Source organism: Tauraco erythrolophus, chromosome 1 (assembly GCF_009769465.1).
Source record: "Tauraco erythrolophus isolate bTauEry1 chromosome 1, bTauEry1.pri, whole genome shotgun sequence".
NCBI classification, from domain to species: Eukaryota; Metazoa; Chordata; class Aves; order Musophagiformes; family Musophagidae; genus Tauraco; species Tauraco erythrolophus.
The window spans coordinates 111,466,540-111,491,182 of record NC_141465.1 but is presented as its reverse complement, the minus strand read 5'-3'; the positions used below and the strand labels follow the sequence as shown (position 1 = coordinate 111,491,182).

The 24,643-nt window shown below is 41.2% G+C and overlaps 1 protein-coding gene across 3 annotated transcripts in view; it reads left to right on the top strand.

The window, feature by feature from the left end:
* The window catches only part of PDS5B (PDS5 cohesin associated factor B), a 98,976-nt gene that overhangs the window by 59,331 nt on the left and 15,002 nt on the right, over positions 1-24,643 (top strand). For all 3 annotated transcript variants that reach the window (XM_086620989.1, XM_086620996.1, XM_086620983.1), the window contains exons 22-25: positions 536-672; positions 11,732-11,855; positions 19,549-19,753; positions 24,196-24,310. In XM_086620989.1, the coding sequence (XP_086477115.1) occupies positions 536-672; positions 11,732-11,855; positions 19,549-19,753; positions 24,196-24,310 (581 nt within the window). The remainder of the gene's footprint in view (positions 1-535; positions 673-11,731; positions 11,856-19,548; positions 19,754-24,195; positions 24,311-24,643) is intronic.

The following is a 24,643-nucleotide window of genomic DNA, read 5'->3' as shown; positions in this document are numbered from 1 at the left end:
AAATCAACTCACGTATAGATGACAGTTCTAGAACTTATCTCTGAAGGGACCATTGTAATCAGTTTGTTGCACGGAATCAATCAACTGTATGATGAACTTCATTCAGTGATGTTGTGAATGTTTATATTAAAGTTATTAGAACTGCCTTTTCCATTAAGGAGAAAATTTAATGTTACTATGTACAAAAAGTGCTAGCTGCTTTTCCACCATACCTTAGTGTTTCCAAAGCTTTTAGGTTTTGTATATTGAACTTCAGAATTTGGTGTTTTGGTTTTTTCTTTTTTTTTTTCCCCCAAGGATGTCTGACTTTTATTTGTGCTGATAAATGCTTGAGACTTTCACTGAAAAGTTGCCGTCTAGTGAGAGTGCATCTATTTATCTTTCAGTATTTAAATTATATTTTTCAGTTTCGACAGGCTTATGTTTGTAGCAGCAAAACACGTGGAAAATACAGTGTGATGAAATGAAGATAAAGTTTATTTAAAGAATGAGGCTCGTGGTGTCATTTGGCTTTGGCATATCTTTTTTTTTTCAGATTCAGGCCATCAAGATGATGGTTCGATGGTTGCTAGGAATGAAGAACAATCACAGCAAGTCAGGAACTTCTACTCTGAGGTTGCTAACAACAATATTACACAGTGATGGAGATTTAACAGAGCAGGGGAAAATTAGGTATGTAACAGATGGTAATGTTTTTCAATGTTGTGACGCGGTGGGGAGAGTTTGTCAAAGTAGTACTTACACTATTCTGTTAGACTGCTTAACTGTTTATACTTCTTTTTTTTTTTTAAGAACTAACGGTAGGCGTGGCTGGATTCCTGCATAAATTTGCTGAGTCAGATATTTTTAACACTGTAGATATAGCTGTTTTTTAATGTTTTTATCATCTTCTGTTATATCCCTTTCTTCAAAGGGCCGTTACTCATATTGCAAGAATAAACTGTGTAATTTCTTCTTTCCCATTGAAAATTTGTTTTTATTTTTTATGCAACTTGCTCTTCCTGATGTACCGATTGTTGAGTATGCCAAAGGCCAATGGACAGGCTTTCTAATAAAAAATACTAGCATGTTGCAGTAAACCAGGTGGGAATAGCTAGTACATGAGGCACTTCTGCTTGAAGGTAGACTTTAATTCCTTGAGGCCTCTAAAAGTGAAAGGAAGAGGGAAATGTGTAAAGAGGATTAAGTCTGAATAAATAATTTATCTTTTAGGTGATTGTTAGACAATTTATTTGTTTTTCTGGGTATCTTCTTAATCCTCTTTGGTAGTAGAAGTGACAAGTTGTCAGCTACTATTGTTTGCCAAACATTGGAAATTTATGTCTACAAAAGACGTTAAGGGCAGGGGTGGATAGTACCAGTATAAGTAAAAGGGTTTTAATTTTTGGGTAGAGTTTAATGTTATACAGTCATTGTGCAGATAGAACCTATGTTGTGTGTGCAAAGTTGCAAACCTGAGAGTTGTCTAGTGTGTTTTCTTTGTAGCAACTGTGTAGTCTTTCTTAAAGCTCCTTGTAAAGAATTGTTTTATAGTTGTAAATGTGGTGTTATATTCTGTAATATGACCATTCGTGGTGGATACTGGGGAGTTAAGTGGCAGTAATTTAGCTTTTCGGCATAACTGCTCAGAGCATATTATTGGCTTATGCAGTAGTTTGTGAATAGATCAGTTCTGTGGGTCCCATGTGTTTTCATGCTCAGAGTAATCATTTCTTACTGTGCATGTTTTAAAAATTTAATTTTCCCACTCCTTTTTTTGTACTCAAAACTGTAAATAATAATAGAAACGATATATAATGATGTGGTTGTTTCTCCATTATTAAAGTTAATGGAGGGCTGAGGATACTTCTAGGGGAGGGAGAACGCTGCAATGACATAGAATCATAGAATGGTTAGGGTTGGAAGGGACCTGAAAGATCATCTAGTTCCAACCCTCCTGCCATGGGCAGGGGAACCCTCCACTACACCAGGTTTCCCAAAGCCTCATCCAACCTGGCCTTGAACACTTCCAGGGATGGGGCATCTACAACTTCTCTGGGCAACCTGTTCCAGTGCCTCACCACCCTCAGAGTGAAAAATATCTTCCTTATATCTAATCGAAATCTCCCCTCTTTCAGTTTAAATCCATTGCCCCTTGTCCTATCACTACACGCTCTTGTAAAAAGTCCCTCTCCAGCTTTCCTGTAGGTGCCCTTTAAGTACTGGAAGGCTGCAATAAGATCACCCTGGAGCCTTCTCTTCTCCAGGCTGAACAGCCCCAACTGTCTCAGCCTGTCTTCATAGGAGAAGTGCTGCAGCCCTCGGATCATCTTTGTGGCCCTCCTCTGGACCTGCTCCAGCAGCTCCATATCCTTCTTGTGTTGGGGAAGACATGTGACATGTGAGGTTGCTCTGTGTTAAAAGCAGCCCTTCAGCCTCAGATCGTGAAGCTCTGCCTGGGGATGGATGATGAGCCAACTGAGAGCTTATGGGTTAGGACTGAAGAGCAGACTGGTGTGGGTGACGCCATAGTGAGCGTCTGCTGTCGGCCCCCTCACCAGCAAGAAGAAGCGGATGAGGCCCTCCATAAACAGCTGGAAACAGCTCCATGTTTGCAGGCCTTGACCCTCATGGGGGATTTCAGCCACTGGAGGAGCAACCCAGTAGCGCGTAAACAATCCAGGTGCTTCCTGGAGAGCATCAAAGACAACTTCTTGAATAAGTGATAGAGGACTGTTGTGGTTGAGCCCAGCAGCAGCTCAGTCACCAGGAGGTCGCTCGTTCACTCCTCTCCCTCAGTGAGGTGGAGGGGAGGAAAATGTAACAAAGGCCTGAGGGTCGGGATAAGAACAGGGAGGGATCACCCACCAACCATGGCCCAGGGCAAAACACAGCTTGGGGACAAATCAGTGTAATTCGTTAACAGCTCATTCAGAAAGGATAACAAGAAAGGAAGACAGATCTCAAAAACACCTTCCCCCACCCCTCCCTTCTTCCCAGCTCTACCCCCTCCCCCAGTGGTGCAGGGGGGCAGGGTATGGGTGGGTTGCAGGTCAGTTCATCACACGTTGTTTCTGCTGCTCCTTTCTTAAAGCAGGAGGACTCCTTACACTCTTTTCCCCTGCTCCAGTGGATCACCTCCTCACAGGACAGTCCACAGACTTCTCCAGCATGAGTCCTTGCTGCAGGATGCAAACCTTACCCATCAGATTGCTCCAGCACAGGCTTCTTCCCCACAGAGTCCACAGCTTCTTAGGGAACTGCCATCTGCTCCACCATGGGACATGCCCCCCGGCCTCATCGTCAGCCTTCAGCAGCTCATGAAGACCATTCTCTACGACTTCCTTCAGGCACAGGCATCTCTGCTCCAGTGTGGGCTTCTTCAAGAGCTGCGGGTGGGTGTCTGCTCCACCGTTAATCTCCACGGGCGACAGGGCGGCTTCTGCCATCTCACCACAGGTTCTCACACAGGGGAATCTCAGCTCTGGCACACCTCCTCCTGTTCCATCGTCACTGTCCTTGGCGTCTGCATGGCTGTTTCTCTCAGGTCTCAGTCCTCTCAATGAACCTGAGTCCTGGCAAGGTGAACTCCTCCCAGCAGGTTCCCCAAAGCGAGGTGCTTCAGAGCTCTCCAAGCCGCACCGCTGCAGCCATCTCCAGGCGGGTAGCGGTGGCCCAGCATGGGCAGCCGCCTGCCCGGGAGGCCTGGGGGCCAGTCCCCCACCTCCCTACTCTCTTCAGTGTAGGTCCAGCCTCCCTGTGGGCTCCTTTGTCCCCATCTTAAACAGTGCATTGGCAGAGGCACTTATTGGCTCAGCCCTGGCCTGAGGGGATGGGGAGGTCTGAGCTGGCCAGAGGCTGATCCCACCAGTTTTGGAGCCAGGAAGCTTTTCACAGCTACGGACAGGGGCCATTTCCACAACCCCTCCTGTGCTGCCAAACCCCATCATGTAAAGCCAGCACATTAAGCTTTCTTTTCATAGCTACTTACAGGGGCCATGTCCCCAACCCCGCCCGTGCTACCAAACCCCATCACCTGAACTCAGCACCTTAAGCTTTTCACAGCTACTACAGGAGCAGTTTTCCACAGCCCCTCCCATCAATCCAGCACAAGGAGTCAATGAGAAGAGGTGCTCTACTGGACCTCATACTCTGCAACAAGGAGAGACTTGGGGGTCTGAAGGTTGAAAGCGGCCTTGGCTGTAATGACCATAAGATGGTGGAGTTCAAAATCCTGAGGGCAGCAAGGAAGACAAAAAGCAAGATCACGGTGCTGGATTTCAGGAGAATGTACTTGGGCCTCTTCAAGCATCTGCTTAGTAAAGTCCTATTGGATAAGGTCCTGGAGGGAAGAGGGACCCAAGAAAGCTAGTTAGCTAGTATTCAAGCGTCATCTCCTCTAAGCTCAGGAGTGGTCAAAGCAGAAGGTCAGGCAAATATTTCAGCAAGCCTGCATGGATGAGCAAGGAGCTCCTGGCAAAACTCAAACACAAAAAGAGAAATTGAGAACAGCCCTGTGGAGAAGGACTTGGGGACACTGGTGAATGAAAAAATTGGACATGAGCTGATAATGTGCACTTACAGACCAGAAAGCCAACAGTATGCTGGACTGCATAAAAAGAAACGTGGCTAGCAGGTTGAGGGAGGTGATTCTCCCCCTCTATTCTGCTCTCATGAGACCTGGAGTACTGTGTCCAGCTCTGGAGTCCTCAGTACAAGACAGACATGGAGCTGTTGGAGCAGGTCCAGAGGAGGGCCATGAAGATGGTCAGAGGGCTGGAGCACCTCTTCTATGAGGAAAGGCTGAGAGAGTTGGGGTTGTTGAGCCTGGAGAAGAGAAGGCTCCAGGGAGACTTTATTGCATGCTTTCAGTGCTTAAAGAGGGCCTACAAGAAAGATGGGGAGGGACTTTGTAGTCGGGCCTGTTACAATAGGACAAGGGGCAGTAGTTTTAAACTCAAAGACAGTAGATTCAGATTAGCTATAAGGAAAAATTTTTTGCAGCGAGCATGATGAAACACTGGTGGAGTTTGCCCAGAGAGGTGGTAATGTCTCATCCCTGGTCACCTTGGACGGGGCTCTGAGCAACCTGATCTAGTGGAAGATGTCCCTGCTTACTACAGAGGGATTGAACTAGATGACCTTTAAAAGGTCCCTTCCAACCCAAACTATTCAGTGGTTCTGTGAGGTATACAGAACGTGGAAGTAGGGACAGGTAACCTGGCAGGAATACAGAGAACACCATCTGAGACACAGTTAGGAAAGCCAAAACCCAGCTGGAATTGAACCCAGTGAAAGATGACAAAGGCAATTAGAAGAACTTCTTTAAGTAAATAGGTGACAAAAGGAAGACCAGAGAAAATGTGCATCTGCTGCTGAATGAGGTAGGAGCTCTGGTGACACAGAACATGGAAAAGGTTGAGCTGCTGAATGCTTTCTTCACCTTGGTCTTTACTAGCAAGACTGGCCTTCAGGAAGTCAAGAAAGGGCACCAAGAGACCTGCATGGTTAAATGGGGAACTGTTGGGCAAACTCAAGTTGAAAAAGAGAGTGTACAGATCATGGAAGGAGGGGCAGGCCACTTGGGAGGAATATAGGTCTGCTGTCAGAGGATGTAGGGAGGCAACTAGGAAAGCTAAGACCTCCTTGGAATTAAACCTTGCAAGAAAGGTCAAGGACAACAGAAAGGGCTTCTTCAAATACATTGCAGATAAAAGTAACACTAGAGGCAATGTAGGCCCACTGGTGAATGAGGAGGGTTCCCTGGTGGCAGAGGATAAGAAGAAGGCAGTTACTGAATGCCTTCTTTGCCTCAGTCTATACTGCTGGAGGCTATCCTGATGAGCCCCGGAACCCTGAGGCTCCTGAGGAAGTCAGGATAGAGGAGGAGTCTACCCTGTTTGATGAGGACTTGGTTAGGGACCAGTTAAGCAACCTGGCCATCCATAAGTCCATGGGTCCTGATGGGATGCACCTGTGGGTGCTGAGGGAGCTGGCAGATGTCATTGCCAGGCCACTCGCCATCATCTTTGCTAAATCGTGGGGAACGGGAGAGGTGCCTGAGGACTGGAGGAAAGCAAATGTCACTCCGGTCTTCAAAAAGGGCAAGAAGGGGAAGACCCAGGTAACTATAGAGCGGTCAGCCTCACCTCCATCCCTGGAAAGATAATGGAACAACTTATCCTTGGTGCTGTCTCTAGGCATATCAAGGATAAGAGGGTCATTAAGGGCAGTCAACATGGCTTCACTAAGGGGAAGTCGTGCTTGACAAACCTGATAGCCTTTTATGAGGACATCACCCAGTGGGTGGATGATGGTAGAGCAGTGGATGTGGTTTATCTTGACTTCAGTAAAGCATTTGACACAGTCTCCCACGGCATTCTCACAGCTAAAATGAGGAAGTGTGGTCTGGATGATCGGATAGTGAGGTGGATTGTGAACTGGCTGAAGGATAGAAGCCAGAGAGTAGTGGTCAATGGGACAGAGTCTAGTTGGAGGCCTGTATCCAGTGGAGTCCCTCAAGGGTTGGTACTGGGACCTGTATTGTTCAACATATTCATCGATGATTTGGATGAGGGAATAGAGTGCAAGTTTGCTGATGACACTAAACTGGGAGGAGTGGCTGACACACCTGAAGGCTGTGCTGCCATTCAGAGAGACCTGGTCAGGCTGGAGAATTGGGCGGGAAGAAATTTAATGAAATACAACAAGGACAAGTGTAGAGTTTTTCATCTGGGTAAGAACAACCCCATGTACCAGTACAAGTTGGGGACTGAACTGTTGGGGAACAGCACAGGGAAAAGGGACCTGGGGTTCCTGGTGGACAGCAGGTTGACCAGGAGTCAGCAATGTGCCCTTGTGGCCAAGAAGGCCAATGGCATCCTGGGGTGTATGAGAAGGGGTGTGGTTAGTAGGTCGAGAGAGGTTCTCCTCCCCCTCTACTCCACCCTGGTGAGGCCGCATCTGGAATATTGTGTCCAGTTCTGGGCCCCTCAGTTCAAGAAGGACAGGGAACTGCTTGACAGAGTCCAGCGCAGGGCCACAAAGATGATGAAGGGAGTGGAGCATCTCCCTTATGAGGAAAGGCTGAGGGAGCTGGGTCTCTTTAGCTTGGAGAAGAGGAGACTGAGGGGGGACCTCATTAATGTTTATAAATATGTAAAGGGTGACTGTCATGAGGATGGAGCCAGGCTCCTCTCACTGGCATCCAATGACAGGACAAGGGGAAATGGATATAAGCTGGAACACAGGAGGTTCCACTTAAACATGAGGAAGAATTTCTTCCCAGTAAGGGTAACAGAACACTGGAACAGGCTGCCCAGAGAGGTTGTGGAGTCTCCTTCTCTGGAGATGTTCAAAACCCGCCTGGACGCGTTCTTGTATGATCTGATCTAGGTGGTCCTGCTCTGGCAGGGGGATTGGACTAGATGATCCTTTGAGGTCCCTTCCAATCCCTAACATTCTGTGTAATCTCAGGCCCTGGAGACCAGGGGAAAGTCTGGAGCAAGGAAGACATACCCTTTGGGGAAAAAGATTAAATTAGAGAATACTTAAGCAAACTGGACATGCATAAGTCCATGGTCCTTGATAGGATATCCCCATGAGTGTTGTAGGAGCTGGCAGATGTCATTGTGAAGCCACTCTTGATGCTTTTTGAATAACTGGTGATTAGTAGAAGTGCCTGAAGACTGGAGAAAAGCAAGTGTCTCTCCTGTCTTCAAAAAGGATAAGAAAGAGGACTTGGAGAACTAGCTAGCTACAGGCCAGTTGGCCTTGCCTCGATCCCGGAGAAAGGTGATGGAACACCTGGGCTCACCAGTACAAGAGAGAGGTGGAGCTACTGGAAGATGCTGAAGGGATTGAAGCTTCTGACAGATGAGGAAAGGCTGGGAGAGCTGGGACTGTTTAGCCTAGAGAGGAGAAGGCTCAGGGGGATCTTATCAATGTATGCAAGTACTTGAAGGGAGGTTTTAAAGAAGGTGGAGTCAGGCTCCTCTTAGTGGTGTGCAGTGGCAGGACCAGAGGCAATGGGTACGTAGTGAAATACAAGAAGTTCTGTCTGAAAACAAGGAAACACTTTTTTGCTGTGAGGGTGACTGAGCACTGGCACAGGTTGTCCACAGAGGTGGTGGAGTTTCCGTCCTTGTAGATATTAAAAAGCCATGTGGACACTGTACTGGGCAGCCTGCTGTAGGTGACCCTGCTTAAGCAGAGGGATTGGGCTAGATGACATCCAGAGGTATCTTCCAGTTTTAGCTATCCTGTGATTCCCAGTATTGTGTTTTGTCTCTGTGAGAACTATACCTCCTACGCTAACAAGTTACTTTCAAAACCTGAAGTTGAGGAGAGGTTGTTTCAGGTTCATTAGTTCCACATGGAGCTTGTTGGCATCTCGCTGACACTTCCTGACCTTTATTCTTCACCCTTTGAGAATGAGGATATCTTCTTTCTGGCAGTGCTTGCTTTGTCCCTGCTGTGCAAATATGACACTGCTCCTTCCAAATTGGAGTGGGCTTTGGAAGCGTGAAGTTGTTCAGTACAGAACGTAATCTTTTAAACTGTACTTGATCTAATGTCATTCCTAGTAGAGTCATTTTTTGGGTTCGTGGCTTGCATTTGTCTTTTAAGCCATGTAAAATTTCCTGAAGATAATTTAATTAACTAAAAGTGGCAGGGTTCAGGAGACGTTTGACCTGATGTTTTAATCGTGTTGGTGTTATTAACCTCATCAGCCATAAAAATGATTCTGTCCCCATGCCTTTTTAAGTCTACTTAACTATACTTTTCAGTGACAGTGTAAGGAAATAGGATTTTTTAAATTTCAAAACATGGTTCAGCCTGGAGTATCAGGTGAAGGCAAGGTCCCACTTGGAAAATAAATAAACTAGTCCCTACTCTTATTCATCCTTCTCATTTTGAAAAGGATTCTCAAAGTTCTCTTTGAGAGAGAACTTTTCTCTTTTCCTACTACTTCTCACTTGAAGTAGTAGGATTGATGACTTTGTTGAATTGCTTTTAAGACAACAACTGATTACTTTGGCGTGTTAGCACATGTAGGTTAAATTCACTAGTGTTTGATTTTTTTAATACTGAATTTTGTCAATAAACAATATCTCAACCATCCTTTCCAGGTCTTTTATTTGTCATTTTGTAAATCAAAAACAGTCCTACAAATCTAAAATTCAAGACTATACTAATTTTCTATTTGTGCTTAGGTAAAACAGCTAAGTTGAATCTTAGCTGTTATGTCTTTCTAATAGGATTTTAATTTTAATCTATGCTAAGTGTAAAATAAGAGTATTTCAGTGCCAAATGGCACTAGCTCTTGCTAAAAGTATTGATATTATATATCAAAAAAAGATTTTCTTTCTGAAATGCTATCTGCATTTTCCTTAAACCGAAGCTTACCAAGAGAAAAATGGCTTAAAAACTTTGGAGTTTAGAACTTCATAGTTCTGTGCTATGGATAATTCGCTGCACCATCTAATACACAACGTTTTCAGAGGTTGTATTCAAAAGACGCTTTTTACTCCATGGAACATGGAAAATGCTTAGAAAATGGGACACTGACGTTTATCCTCTGGAGTAGAAGAAAAAATATTTACTGGTAGTTTGTAAAGTGAGAGAAGATGATTATGCACCAGATACGTTTTCAAGATGTGTTTATTCGGGTTATCTTTTTGTAGCCCACCACCTGACTGAAGACTGTGTCTTGCACTTGATAACATCTTTCCATGCAGTTGCACTTTTGTTCTCATTTCAAACATCTAGTCTTCAGCAATAGTAATAGCACTTCAGAAAACAAACGTCCGGGTCCCTCTTGTATCTCTTAGAGAGCATTTTAAGAGGACAAGGGCATCCTTGGTACTAATTTTCAAAATTACTAGAAGTAATCAAAACCTATGATTATATCATACAAAAGCTGTTATTTCAGCCCTTAATAATTGTGTGTTTTGGGATAATTCAGATAAGAAAGCTTTTGGCTATAGCAACTTGATCAAAAATAAATCCTCAGTTAGGAGTTTTCTTCCAAGGTAATCCTTCTGGGGAATAAACCAGATCTGATTTTCATCTTCAAATGTAAGAATGTTATTCACAACTGACACTGTACTCTTCCTTCCCACAGTATCCACACATGCTTGTGGGTATTTTTGTGATACATACACTCTGTAAAGATTTGGCAAACTTCTATGTGCAATATCTCTGATTCAATTTTCAGAATTAAATGTTATCACTACTAAAGCTGAGGAGGATTGAAAGTTCTTAATTTTATCCTTTCCTTTGGCTCAATCACTTTGTACTTGTCATTATTCCTCAGTTGTTACTGAAGTGCAAAAATTGAATCTCTATTGGGTTCACTTATCACAGTAGATGCAATTTAAAGTGAAATTTAGCGTTTAAGAACTAGATGTTACCATGTTAATCTTCATGCCTTGTTTGAAAGTTAGTGCAGCTTTTGTCCTGTCAATTGGTTGCTCCTGATCTATTCACGTTTTTTTAAATGTGGTTTCCATAAAACACTGAGGTGTGTATAAAACATGATTAGATAAATTTTAAGGTTTAAGCTCTTTAGTAGGTATTTTTATCATGCACTCTGTGCTTAGTAATGGCCTTTTATCTCATTCTTTAAATGCTTTATGCAGTTTTCATGATAATGGATTTAAGACTACGGTGTTTGTTCTTCCTAAGGATAAAGAGCAAATGATTAAGAAGTTAAACAATATCTGTCCTGCTTAAATTAATGATTATTTCTAAATAAGAATACGACTTGATTCCTGCTGCAAGTTATCAAAGGAAAAAGCTGTACTTGCTGCTTCTGAATAGAATTCATTAGTTTTAAGTGAGATGCGTAAAACTTCTGAATTCTTTTGTGTTTGATTGGAAGAAAGGCAGAAGTAACATACTTCACTGAAATAAGTTTTGTAAGAACGGTGCAAACTGAACTAAGTTTATTAATGCGCACATTAAGTGGATATCAGTTTGCAAAGCTCACGTGAAGATGCTTTTGATGTTCTGGTAACCTTTGTAAATATGGTTGCAGGTTACAGAAAAACTCATTCATCTTTTGATAGGAAAATTAGCAAATGGTTGGAGCGTTTTACTAGGTGGGAGTGCAATTTGGGTGTGCAAGTCAAGTAGCAATACTTTCAGCATGTTGAAATTTTTTTCATTTGCTAAATCCTTTTTGCTGTTGTCTTGAAAATACAATTCCCTTAGTCACCTATCATAATAGCTAATTAATCTCAACTTATGTTGGCTTGCAGCATGGATTTTGAGCTATCATTGCTAGAAAAAGTTTGGCAACTTTGAGGACTAGAAATGAGTCCTTCCTTTGGCAGGAGCCACCCTGCTGAAGGAAAACCAGCACACTAAACAAAAGCATCTTACAGGCTAAATGAGGTCTTTGAGGGGCAGTTTGGACTGTGCTGGTCCAGTGCATGGGTAAAACTGTTTCACGCCCACATGGAACTTTTAGGAAGTTCCAAGGAATATTTTCATTTTGAAGTTGGGGCGAGATGATAGGTATGTGGTAATAGACTGTAAAATGCGGTGTCATGGAAACTACTTTTGGTTTGAAGTTATTTCTGCTGTTGATTTAGGAGGGTGGGGGCAGCAAGGTCCATGGAAACTTTTCCTTCTTTTTAAAGTACCTGTTTTTCAGCAATGCAAACTTATTGGGATTTTAATTAAGTCAAATAATTACATAATGTTTTACTAATTAACTTTCATAATCCATGTGCTTGTTTTTCAGTAAACCTGATATGTCTCGGTTGAGGCTGGCTGCAGGGAATGCTATTGTGAAGTTGGCACAAGAACCTTGTTACCATGAAATCATCACCTTGGAACAGTACCAGCTGTGTGCACTAGCCATAAATGTAAGGAAATTAGGTGGGACTTGTGGGTTATCAGCAAATGTATATTTGTTGTTTTGTATGTTGTGTATATTTCTGCTAATCTGATTTTATGCAAAACGTTCAGCCTTGGCAAGCTGAACTTATTTTCACACTACATAATCCTGGAAAGTGATTTTTGGATGAGAATTAGATCTATAGTACTGGGCTGCACAGTGGAGGAACGCTGACTTAAAGTGGTGAAATGTTAGGACATTGATAAACCAAGGAATTCAGTATTGATTTAAAGTAATACCCCAGGTGCATTATGACATTATTGGAAGTTGATATAAAGTAGGTTGGACTGTGGTGACAACAATAACCTTGGTTTCTTGATGCTTGGGTAGAATATATTTGGAACACAGAAGTCTACAAAGATACTTGGCATTCTTTAAATGATAGGGAGAGATTTCTTAGCAGATGTTGGAGAGGGACTTTTTACAAGCGTGTGTAGTGATAGGACAAGGGGTAATGGCTTTAAACTGAAAGAGGGGAGATTTAGATTAGATATAAGGAAGAAATTTTTCACTCTGAGGGTGGTGAGGCACTGGAACAGGTTGCCCAGAGAAGTTGTGGATGCCCCATCCCGGGAAGTGTTCAAGGCCAAGTTGGATGAGGCTTTGGGAAACCTGATGTAGTGGAGGGTTTCCCTGCCCATGGCAGGGGGGTTGGAACCAGATGATCTTTGAGGTCCCTTTCAACCCTAACCATTCTATGATTCTGTAATTTTCATCTCTAATTTCTGCCTGTGAGCCCAAAGCAGCAGAAAGGAAGTAACTTTGAATTGTATATAGAGATATAGAGATCCTCTGTGTTCCTGTCTTGTAGACTTAGCAAATTCTACAGAAATTGATTCCCAGCTCAAGAGTAAGGCATTCATGGAGGCACTCAGGCTGGTGTTACTTGTGTAACTGCTGGTGTTCTCCTGACTTTACAAAAGTCAAGAAATCTCTGGAAGGAATCCATTTCAGAAGCTATCTTCAGTAATAATGATGTTCCATTCTAGATCTTAATTCCTGTGACTGGCTAAATCTTTAAAAGCTGCAACCTGTTTTAAATGTCAGAAGATTTGAAATTATTAGAAAATTATTAGAAAATACAAAATATAGCTCCTGTGTGGATATTGTTTATTTTCAGATAGAGAATCTTTCAGTTCTTAAGTTAGGCTAGAAAACTCATTCATGTATCAGAGTAAGATAGTTTGTATTAGGCTTGTCTATTGTTTTAACAATATTTATGTGGATTTTAAGCTGCTGTGTTCCTATGGAAAGGAGCCCTTACTCAGTTCCCAAATGCTATGAAAAAAAAGAGAAATGGAACAAAACTTTAAACTACTTAAGCAGATGAAATCTACCAAAAATGCAGCAGAAATTCAGTGGTAATAACTGAAGATCTTTACACCTAAAGTGAGGACAGATGCTTTTCAGTCTTCCTATTCCAAAACCTAGAAGAAATGTTAGTCTTCTGTCAAAATAAGTTTTAAAGATTTTTACAATTAAGAACAAAATTAGTAAAGAGGAAAATAGCCATTTACTGTAATGAGAAATAAGATCTGTCTCTGTTCGGGAAAGAATACTCTGGCTGGATGATGTCATGCCAGACTAGCCTTGCCAATACAGTGTTTACATGCTCCGTTTTCTTCTGATCTCAGTGATCAAAATCTGTTCATTTCTTCAGTCGTTTCCTTCCTGTGGCAATTTTTTGTTTATTTCAAACGTTAATCTTGCAGTTCTTTTCTATCAGAATTTACCTTGATTGTTTTGACTCTCTTGTCATCACTCTCTATGTCATCACTCTCACTTTCAATTCTTATTTTCCAGCTGTATCAGTCTTAACTGTCGATGCTGATAACAGATGTGTTGTCACCTTTTTTCCTGTCTTTGGGTCTAATGCTTACCTCTCCTCAATTTTTGAAAGGGAATTTTGAGAGATGAGATGTAAATTAGAAGAACATTATAGTCATCAGCATATATAAACAAGATAGTATCACATCTTACTGTAGAATCATAGAATAGTTTGGGTTGGAAAGAGCCTCTAAAGGTCATCCAGTTCGAACCCCCCTGCTGTGGGCAGGGACATATTTCAACTAGATCAGGTTGCTCAAAGCCACATCCAACCTGACTCATTGAGTGCCTCCAGTGATGGGGCATCTGCAACTTCTCTGGGCAACTCTTCCAGTGTCCTACCACTCTCATTGGGGGGGAATAAAAAAATTAATATTTCTTCCTTATGTTTAATCTAAACCTACTCTCTTTCAGTTTAAAACTGTTGCCTCTCGTGCTTGTCAGTACAGGCCCTGGTAAAAAGTCTTTCTTGTAAGCTCCCTTCGTATATTGAAAGGCTGCAATAAGGTCTCCCTGGAGCCTTCTCTTCTCCAGGCTCAGCAACCCCAACTCTCTCAGCCTTTTCTTATAGGAGAGGTGACCCAGCCCTCTGACCCTTTTCATGGCCCTTCTCTGGACCTGCTCTAACAGCTCCATGTCTGTCTTGTAATGGGGACCCTTGAGCTGAACGCAGTGCTCCAGGTGAGGTCTCATGAGAGGAGAGTAGAAGGGTAGAATCTACTCCCTCGACCTGCTGGCCACGCTTCTTTTTATGCAGCCCAGGATACAGTTGGCTTTCTGGGCTGCGAGTACACGTTGCTGGCTCATGTCCAATTTTTTCATCCACCAGTGTCCCTAAGTCCTTCTCACCAAAACTGCTCTCAATCCCTTCATCCTCCAGCCTGTATTGATACTGAGGATTGTCTTGAGCCAGGTGCAGGACCTTGCACTTGGGCTTGTTGAATTCATGAGGCTCACATGGACCCACTCCTCAAGCTTGTCAAGGTCCCCTTTGCTATAGTGTATCAACTGCACCACCCAGCTTGGTGTCATCCACAGACTTGCTGAGGGGTGTACTCAATCCTGCTCTCTGTGCCAGTAACAAAGATACCGAACGATACCGGTTCCAGTATTGACCCCTGAGGGACACCACTGTTCCTGATCTCCATTTGAACATTTGAGTTTTTGACTGCAATTCTGTGTATGCAGCCATCCAGCCAATTTCTTAAGCATCAAATAGTCCATCTATGAAACCTGTATCTTTTCAATTTAGAGACAAGAATGTTGTGTGAGACTGTCTCAAAGGCCTTAGAGAACTCCAGGTAGATGACATCAGTTGCTCTTCCCTTATCCACCTATGCAGTCACTCCATTGTAAAAGGCTACTAGATTAGTCCAGCATGATTTGTCTTTTATGAAGCCATGTTGACTGTCTGTAGTCGCCTCCTTGTGGATATCCATATGCCTTGACATAGCTTCCAGGAGAATTTATTCCACTGTAGTATCTATCTCTTGTCACTTTTCCTCCTCACTTCCTGATATTTCGTTGCCTTTGGTGACTTTCTTATTTGCTAAAATTTAGATTGTAAGCTCTGTGTTAGAGGAACGGGTCAAGGATCTGCTCCTTCGGCTGGATGCCCACAAGTCTATGGGGCCTGATGGTATTCACCCGAGGGTCCTGAGAGAGCTGGCGGATGTCATTGCCAAACCCCTGTCCATTATCTTTGGGCAGTCTTGGCTCACTGGGGAAGTTCCGCTGGACTGGAGGCTGGCGGATGTTACCCCCATTTACAAAAAAGGGCGGAAGGAGGATCCAGGGAACTACAGGCCTGTCAGTTTGACCTCGGTGACGGGCAAAGTCATGGAACAGGTTATCTTGAGTGCTATTAATGAGCACATACAGGTTAACCGGGTGATCAGGCCCAGTGAACATGGGTTTATGAAAGGCAGGTCTTGCCAATCAAACCTGATCACCTTCTATGATGGGGTGACCTGCCTGGTTGACGAGGAAAGGGCTGTGGATGTAGTTTTCCTTGACCTCAGTACAGCCTTTGATACAGTTTCTCATAGTGTTCTGGTTGAGAAACTGATAACTGCTGGCCTGGATAGGCACACCCTCCTTTGGGTTAAAAACTGGCTGGATGGCCGGGCCCAAAGAGTGGTGGTAAATGGGGCTAAATCCGGCTGGAGGCCGGTCACCAGTGGGGTTCCCCAGGGCTCAGTGCTGGGTCCAGTTCTGTTTAACATCTTTATCAATGACCTGGATGAGGGGATTGAATGTACCCTCAGTAAATTTGCGGACGACACCAAGCTGGGAGGCTGTGTCGATCTGCTTGAGGGTAGGGAGGCCCTTCAGAGGGATTTGAACAGACTGGATCGTTGGGCTGAGGCCAATGGCATGAGCTTTAATAAGGCCAAGTGCAGAGTCCTCCACTTGGGGTATAAAAACCCCAAGCATCGCTATAGACTCGGGGAAGAGTGGCTGGAGAGCTGCCTGGCGGAGAAGGACCTGGGGGTGTTGGTTGACTACCGGCTTGATATGAGCCAGCAGTGTGCCCAGGTGGCCAAAAAGGCCAATGGGATACTGGCGTGTATCAAGAATAGTGTAACCAGCAGGAACAGGGAAGTGATCCTGCCCCTGTACTCGGCACTGGTGAGGCCGCACCTGGAATATTGTGTCCAGTTTTGGGCCCCTCGCTTTAAGAGAGATATTGAGCTCCTGGAGCGAGTCCAAAGAAGGGCGACTAAACTGGTCAAGGGGCTGGAAAATAAAACTTATGGGGAGCGGCTGAGGGAGTTGGGGCTGTTTAGCCTGGAGAAGAGGAGGCTGAGGGGAGACCTGATTACAGCCTACAAATACTTGAGAAAAGATGGTGGGGAGGTAGGGGAAGGGCTCTTAACATTAGTGTTGGGTGATGGAACAAGAGGAAATGGGTATAAGCTTAGTCAGGGGAGATTCAGGTTGGATGTTAGGAAGTATTTCTTCTCTGAAAGGGTTGTCAGCCACTGGAATAGGCTGCCCAGGGAGGTGGTTGAGTCCCCATCCCTGGATGTGTTTAAGAATAGGGTGGATGATCTACTTAGCGATATGGTTTAATGGGGATTAGGGATGGTTGGACTCGATGATCTCTAAGGTCTTTTCCAACCTAGAAATCTATGAATCTATGACAGGAATTCTGCTTTCACTTTTCTCTGCAGCTCCTAATGGATTTTCAGTGTTTATGAATAACTTTATTAGATCTTGAGATCTTCCAGTTTCCTTTCTCTCTGCCAGGCTGTTGAGTTCAGATCCTCAGATGCAGAGTAACTGTAATGGTTTTGTGACTTTTGCACTTGTGAGTCTATGGTATTCATCTCCTATGAAAACTATCTGTGTGTTTGTTTTTGAGATATTTGCATGTGCACATACGTATGTGTTTATGCTTAGAATGTTTAGTATTGGAATGGAATATTTCTTGATGGTAGACACTGATTATTTTAAAAGTTTACTTATTCTTAACACTACCAAGTCTAGCCACAAATTAGGACGTTCAAGTGACGTCAAGGCCAACTCTAGTATTACCTAATTTAATTTATAGCAAATTTTCTTTAAGTGGACAGATCAGGAAGCAGATTGAACAAAGGAAGAGCTTAATTTTAAAGGTCTGCAGTGGTTGTACAGGTTCTGCTGTGGTTCTGTGCTATTCTTTTTTTTCTCTGACACTGCCATTTTGTGATATGAAAAGATTAGAATGCAGAATACATACTTAAGTGTTGTTGCTAATTGCTGTATTAAGGTCGCACTGGTTAACGGGGACTTTGTGATGATTAAATACAAGTAGTTTTAGTCATTTTAAAATGAATTAGGTATGTCTTTGGCTAAACCTGTAAGCTCGCCAGCATTTAAGTTCTTTGATCTGCAGAACAAATTTTGATGTCAGCAGAGCTTCCTATTGAAATAGAGTAGAAAATAATTGAGCATAGTGTTAAGTACTTCAATGTTTAACAGGCTTTAAGACTAGATTTAAGATCTAATGAGCTTTGCTGTTGAAAATGCAATTTTAATAGTATTTAGAAAAAATCTTTTAGACTGTTTCATTTGTTAAAAAAAATTTTAAAGCTTTTTCAATTTCCTTTTGTCAATTCTCAGTGTTTTAATTGTTTAAGCAAGCCTCCATCTGTTTTCAAGAATGAGTTGTGTCTGAGGGTTACATGCTGCTTTGCAAATAGTTGTTTTTTTAAAATACTTTAAAATGGTGAACTTTTGATGAATTTACGTTCAATTCAGAGAAGTAGATACATAAAATTGAGCTACTGTATGGTTTTATTGGTATGCTATAAAATGTAGAACTTGGTTGAGTTTGGTCTCCCTTCTTCTCAGTGAACTAGTGTAACTGAGCTCAATTTAAGGTTATTCTCAATATTAAAAGATAAAGAAATAAAAATCATTCCAATCTGTGCGACACAACACCATCAGTAACGATGAACTATACCTTCCTTTGTCCTCTGAGTCAAGGAGGACATGCTTCTCGTTGACGTACCGACTAGGCACAGGTCTCTTCTAAGCTTTCCAAGGGCTTTAGACTGCGGTGATACTGAGCAGGAGAAGACGACTATATCTTAGCCTTCTGCTGAGGGGAGATTCGCTATAAAGGGACAATAGATCTTGAGTAGGTCTCACAGTTTGGGTTTACGGTTTTGGTTTGCTTCAACTCTTGACTACAGGAGGCATGTCAGGGTTTCAGTCCATAGAGGAAGACTATGGCTTGAAGCACAGAAGGGAAAATGGGGCTTGATTAATTTCTTCTGAATTTAATTTTTGGATGGAGGGAGAGGGAGGCTTGTTTTATCTAATACATGATCTCTTTTGATGCCACTTGCGAATTTAACAGAGTCGATGTTACGAGTGGCCGGGTTTTGTCTCTGCGCTTCCTGTTGACTGGTAACTGATAACCCTTTTCAGTTCCTTCTGGTTTCAAAACTGTCATTTGATTAAAGTAGCTGTTTATTCTTGTTCATGTTTTTTCTTCATATTTAGGATAACAAATACTTCCTCTTGACCTTTCTTTGGCAGGTTAAATATGCCAAGCTGTTTTGGTGGCCTTGTTCACCTTGTGCTTTTCTGTAGGTTTTCTCGTAACTGTTTTCTGCACCTGCTTCTGTTAACCTTTCTTGGCCTGTGCTACTAAATGGCTTGTGGTATATTGGAAGGTGTCTTAAAGTATGTACGTTATTTTCATACAGAGAATTTTCAAGTCCATATCTTTTCTGGAAATACGTTGCTTAATAAATTGCAGAAGTATATTTGCCACCTTCATATTATTTTACTTTGTTTTCTTTGGTAACTGTTACGTATGGGTTATTCTCTTCCGTGGTCAGTCATAGTTCATAGGTTTCCACAGTATAATGGAAATGATTGATATTCTCTACAGCATTTTACCTTATCTTATCTGGTCATTCTGTTGAATTGTATTTGGTTTCTAATATTGATGGCTTGATGAGAATTTGTGAAATCACAGCAGTAAAATCAACACAGTAGTTACTGGTGGCTAAACACTGTTTCTGTACAGATCTTTGACTTTGGCTCCACAAAGCAATTGGTCCTGTTGTAAATAATTTCATTAACTTCATGCCTCAGTACTATGCTAAAATATTTTTGAACCTTAAATCTTCTCTTGATCTTAAGGGAAGCTTCAGTTGATTAATTCAATTTAATTGCTCTGAATTTGCATTAAAAAACATTCTTACATTTCCTGTGTTTCTGTGACCTGAAATTGGTTTTGATGTATTTACCTTGGCTTTCATGTTTTATTGCAGTCTGTATTACTTTTAGAAAAGTTTAAAGTTTACTGTTACCTTTTTTTTTTTTTTTACTAGGATGAATGTTACCAAGTGAGACAAATATTTGCTCAGAAACTTCACAAAGGCCTTTCTAGACTACGGCTGCCACTAGAATATATGGCTATTTGTGCACTGTGTGCAAAAGATCCGGTGAAAGAGAGAAGAGCTCATGCTAGGCAGTGCCTTGTGAAGAACATAAATGTCAGAAGGGAGTATCTGAAGCAACACGCAGCAGTTAGTGGTAAGAGAATAGAAGTAGCTTTTTGGTACAAGTGCTATAGTTCAAATGTGAATGTGAGTAGACTGCGAAAATATTGACAGTTTTCTGTTTTTAAGCATTGAATGGCTGTAAATTTCACTTAGCGATATCTAATGAAAACTGAAGATAAGAGTCCAGATTTTCTTTTGAAATTTTTAATAGGCGTTTCTGAGATCTTTCAATTTTCTTAAAAGCTGTGAAAATGCTTATGCCTAAGTATATTGGAATTAAAGTAGTTTTCAAGGCAGTTTTGTGTACTGTTTGAACTTAATGATTAATTGTGTTCTAAGTGAAGTGACAATGATTAATTTTACTTCAGTAATTAATAATATGCAACTTCAACGACATAAATGCTGTACTAAATTGACTGTGTTTGTGCTGCTGTATTGAGTAGCTTCATGTCGTCTTACAGCGAAGGGCTGTATTTTTAAGTGCTTCAGGATGAGTTTGTGTAATTTTTTTCTTCCCAGTGACAGCAGTTTGATTGTGGGAATGCTTTGTAAGTTGTTATTAACTAATGTTGGCTGTTTTTCCTTTATAAAATCAGTCCTTTTGACTTACTTGAAGCTGCGCACATACAGTATGACAACACTGGTATATGTTCATAGGAAAAAAGTAGACCTTTATGAAGAGCTTTGGGCATTTCGAATAAGAGTTTTTAGAAAGTTTCATTTCTTTGAAAGATTCCTGATGGTTTGGCCTTTGAAATGAAGGGGATTCTTTCATCTCATTTTAGGATAGACCAGACCTGTTTTGTGAATCTGATCTCACTGGTGCTGTCAGATATCTAACTGATTTCTTTCTGCATTTATGAATGACAGACGTTATATTAGCCATGTCAGTCTGTGTGTGCCTTAGTCCCCTTAGACTTTGATCACCGAACAAGCCTGCAGAGAAATCCTTTTGTGTATTGTTAATTAGACTTAAAGACAAAAGAGTAGTGCTTTTCTCCCTCCTCAGTAACATCGTAAAAAAGAAAAATCCGTTGAGCAAATGCCTTTAAGTCATCCTAAGGCTATTCTTGAAAGCTGAAAGCACTTTTTAGTTATGTAGGAGGAAAGTATAAGAATTCTCATATGATTACAAGTAGTTGCTTGATTTCCTAACTGTATTAAATTAGATGCTGCAAAGTTACTATCACAAATCTGTAGAAGAAAGGAAGAAGAGCCTAGGTGTGTGTGATTCTTTTTATCCAGTAGGGCCTCAAAGTGTGCCTGACGATTTTCTTCCTTGCTGAAAGACTTACCTTTAGTGATACCATTGATATGACACGTACTCTAATCTGTGAGGAGTCTGGATTAAATATAGATTGCAGGATTTTTTGAAGATTACAATGTTAACTTTGTGACATTCAGATTTACCCGTCTGAGCTTTTAACAAATAAAATGTCTTGAGCTGTTTACATCTTAAAAAAATCATTATTGCAGTAGTAGTACAGCTGAAGCTCAGTTCTGGTAAAATAATGCCATTTAAATGTGTATGTGTCTCCTGACATTCTCCCTACTGGCATGCAGTAACTCAGGTTAGTAATGATGATAGTACTTCCTTTGCAAAGCTTCCACAAAAAACTAAAGCTAAGAATCTGCATCTTTAATGCAGCTATTTTTCTGGATCTATAAACGTGTGATTTTTGTGATGTGTTTTTTTCTTGAAAACTTGGTACAGGTGAGGATATCTTTCAGATATTCTGGGGGATTTCAGCATTTGTTGGAAAGATGGTAAACTTCTGTATACTTTACCTAAGGAAAACTTCCTAAGGACTGCAGTAAAATACCTCTTTCCTCCACACTGACTTTTTACAGGCTCTTAAATTCTCTAAATGCTATTCAGAGTGGAAGCCACTCAAGAGGAGACTTATTTTGATTGTCTGTTACTAGTTTTGTCTGGGTAGAGACACTTGTGTCTTGCATTGGAATCTTTGTTTTCCAAGGCTGGGCTTTTACTTGCGAGTCAGTAAGTGGAAAAATTACAAGAGTAAAGATCAATTTTTTTTTTTTTTTAACAAATTTCTTTCCTACATGCTCATAAAGGCACGTCATGAGGGGTTTTGGCACATTCTGTTTTCCAGTGCTGGTAGTTCATGTCCATAAAGCCACCCCACCTTTCGGATTGTGTCTTTCTTCGATCAAGATGAGGAAAGGATGCGTAAATACCACTTTTTGTCATGACAGGGCTTAAATATAATATGTATCAATATTTCTCCTTTTCCTGTTTTTTTCTGGATGTGGTTCACCTTGTTTTCCAGACCCAGCTGGAATTATTGCTATAGTTATATTAGAAACTGTACAAGGCAGGAAGCTAATGAAACACTGAGTTCATGAGCTCTTGATGAACGTTATATTGAAGTTGCTAATTAATACAAATAATAACGAGTTGGTTTGCCTGGGATATGTCTAAGGCAAGTTGATTTTGCTAGTTTTCTGAAATCATAATTATGTTCTTTTTCTTCCCTGCCACATCTTTTTTTTTTTTTTTATTTAGTTACACAAACAGCTGCTGGCTAAAATTGCAGGACTGTGCTTGAAACATTGAAGGATGTTTTTAAAGTTAATACTGGGATGTCAATTGAAACATATTAAAAACTGCTTTGCAAAGTACACTGGATTTCAATTACATAAATATAACAAAATAGAAAGAAATCGGGTGATTTTTATTGTTTCTTTTAAACCATATGATGACTCACAGTCTATGTAGTAGAGATATTACTCTTGATAATTGACTGCATCAACCTCAATGACAGTCTGAAAGCGTATCCTTGGAACCTGGCAGCACTATCTTCTGTGAGCCTTTATCAATTTTGAACGCTTTCCTTGCTGTTATGAATGAATCCAAATATTTTACGTAGGCTGTGCATTATCCCTATTTATGCAGACCTTTAAGAATGGGAGAGGTTGAGTATGAGTTGACGTTTGCATGGCAATTATTTAGTCAGTCTTGTGAAATCTACAATAATGATGTATTTTATTTGATGTGCACAGTATTTGTCAAGCACTTCTTATGAATACATATATTAGAGATAAAAATGTCAATGTTATAATGTATTTTAAAATAGTTTTCACATATTATTATGTATAATGATTTACAGATGTTTGGACTTCATAACCTAATATGAGATAGTTAAAAGCTTGCCGAGGAAGATTTTCCGGACATGGTCATGTCTTTCATGAACACTCACTAGCTCAAAAATGTGATTTTTTTTTTTTTTTTTTCTTCTTTCAAAAGCAGAACCAGGAATTTCCCCTCCTTCCTTCACACGTACATTCAACTGTTTATCCATAGGCATGTTAATACAATGACTTTGCTTTTGCCACAAGCACTCAAGATCAGATTCTTGTACCACAGTAGTATATATAGAATACCAGCATGCCTTCCTTGGTTGTTGTCCTGCCTGTTGCACAGGGTACAGGTTTAGTAACTTAGGTGTGCTGCGCATCCTCCAGTTCCTCTCAGTCAGTAGGCTAAAGAAAGCAGTGTGGACGTTTTCTGCAAAACACTTTTTGACTTCTGGTGTACAACTTGTCTTTTTGTTGTCCTTGCCCTGTGCAATGTGACCTTTTTCATTCTGATTTTTTGTCATCAAACTGATGCTGAAGTCCACTCTGCATAGTGTTGGCTAGGTCAGGAGTTTGTTTGTTACCTTATGGAATGTGTATTTTGTGATCATAACTCTGAGAGGGCCTTTGACAACAATCCTTATTTTTTTGGATCTCCAAGGAAAATAGGCCATCTGATGGTTGTGACGTAGGAAAGACTTTCTCCTGTAGTCCTTGCCTAGGACTACTTAAAAGTCTTGAAGGATGCTAGAAAAAGCTTTGAATGCTTTGAATGTCGTAGTTGAGTTGTGCTGCTTTGTTCAAGTGGGATTGAGCCTTTCGAGCTGAGTAGGCCACTACTTGGTTATAGCTTTTATGTTACCTCCTAATCCCTTCTTTAAACAGGTAAGTAGGCTGTGGGTTTGGAGAACATTGTAGCAATTTGACTGCAAAGTGCATTTCTTTCTGTTCTGTTGATGCTACAATGTCCAAAGAAAGAATAGTAGCTTATCCTGGAATGGTGGTGGTCTCACATCTTGAAGTTAACCTGGATGTTGTGATCTGTCCTCACTTCTGTTTTTCAAAGTATTTCAGAATGCAAGCTTTGAACTGAGGAAAGGATTTGGAGTAGGGGATGACTGTAGCTGTATTCTCAAGGTAGCTAGAAAATATGTGACCCTGAGTGAGAGATAATTAAAATTTTAAATTTTGCGTACCTGAAACATCTGCACATCAACCATGAGATGCAACATTATAAATAAATGATAGACTCACGTGTGCCTATGCTTTATCTTAATGTATACGGACCTTAAATTTTGCTCTTTCCTTTGTAGTAGAAAAGCATATTTCTTGATACGTAGTCTTCTGATGCATCTTTCTTCTGCTTTTCAGAGAAACTGTTGTCACTTCTACCAGAGTATGTTGTTCCTTATACTATCCATCTTCTAGCTCATGACCCAGATTATGTCAAGGTCCAGGACATTGAGCAACTCAAGGACATTAAAGAGTAAGACTACTTTTAAAAGTGTTATTTCTAGGGTTAAAACAATCTAATTTTATTCTAAGTGAAATTTTAATTCATTGCGGTACTCTGATACACTGTCCAGTGCACATAACGATGGCAGTTATTTCTGTAAAATATCATGAGGAATAGTATATATGCTTTTTTTAGTGCTCTGTGATATCTTAGAGATGAACCTTTACCTTCTGCTCATCCTACCTTCATTAATTTTTTTCTAAAGTATTGGTTTCCCAGAGTTAGACTGGTTCAAATTCATAATACTAGTAAAACCTAGAATAAACTGCTTTCTCAGATGTGCTGCTTTAAAGAATTTCTTTT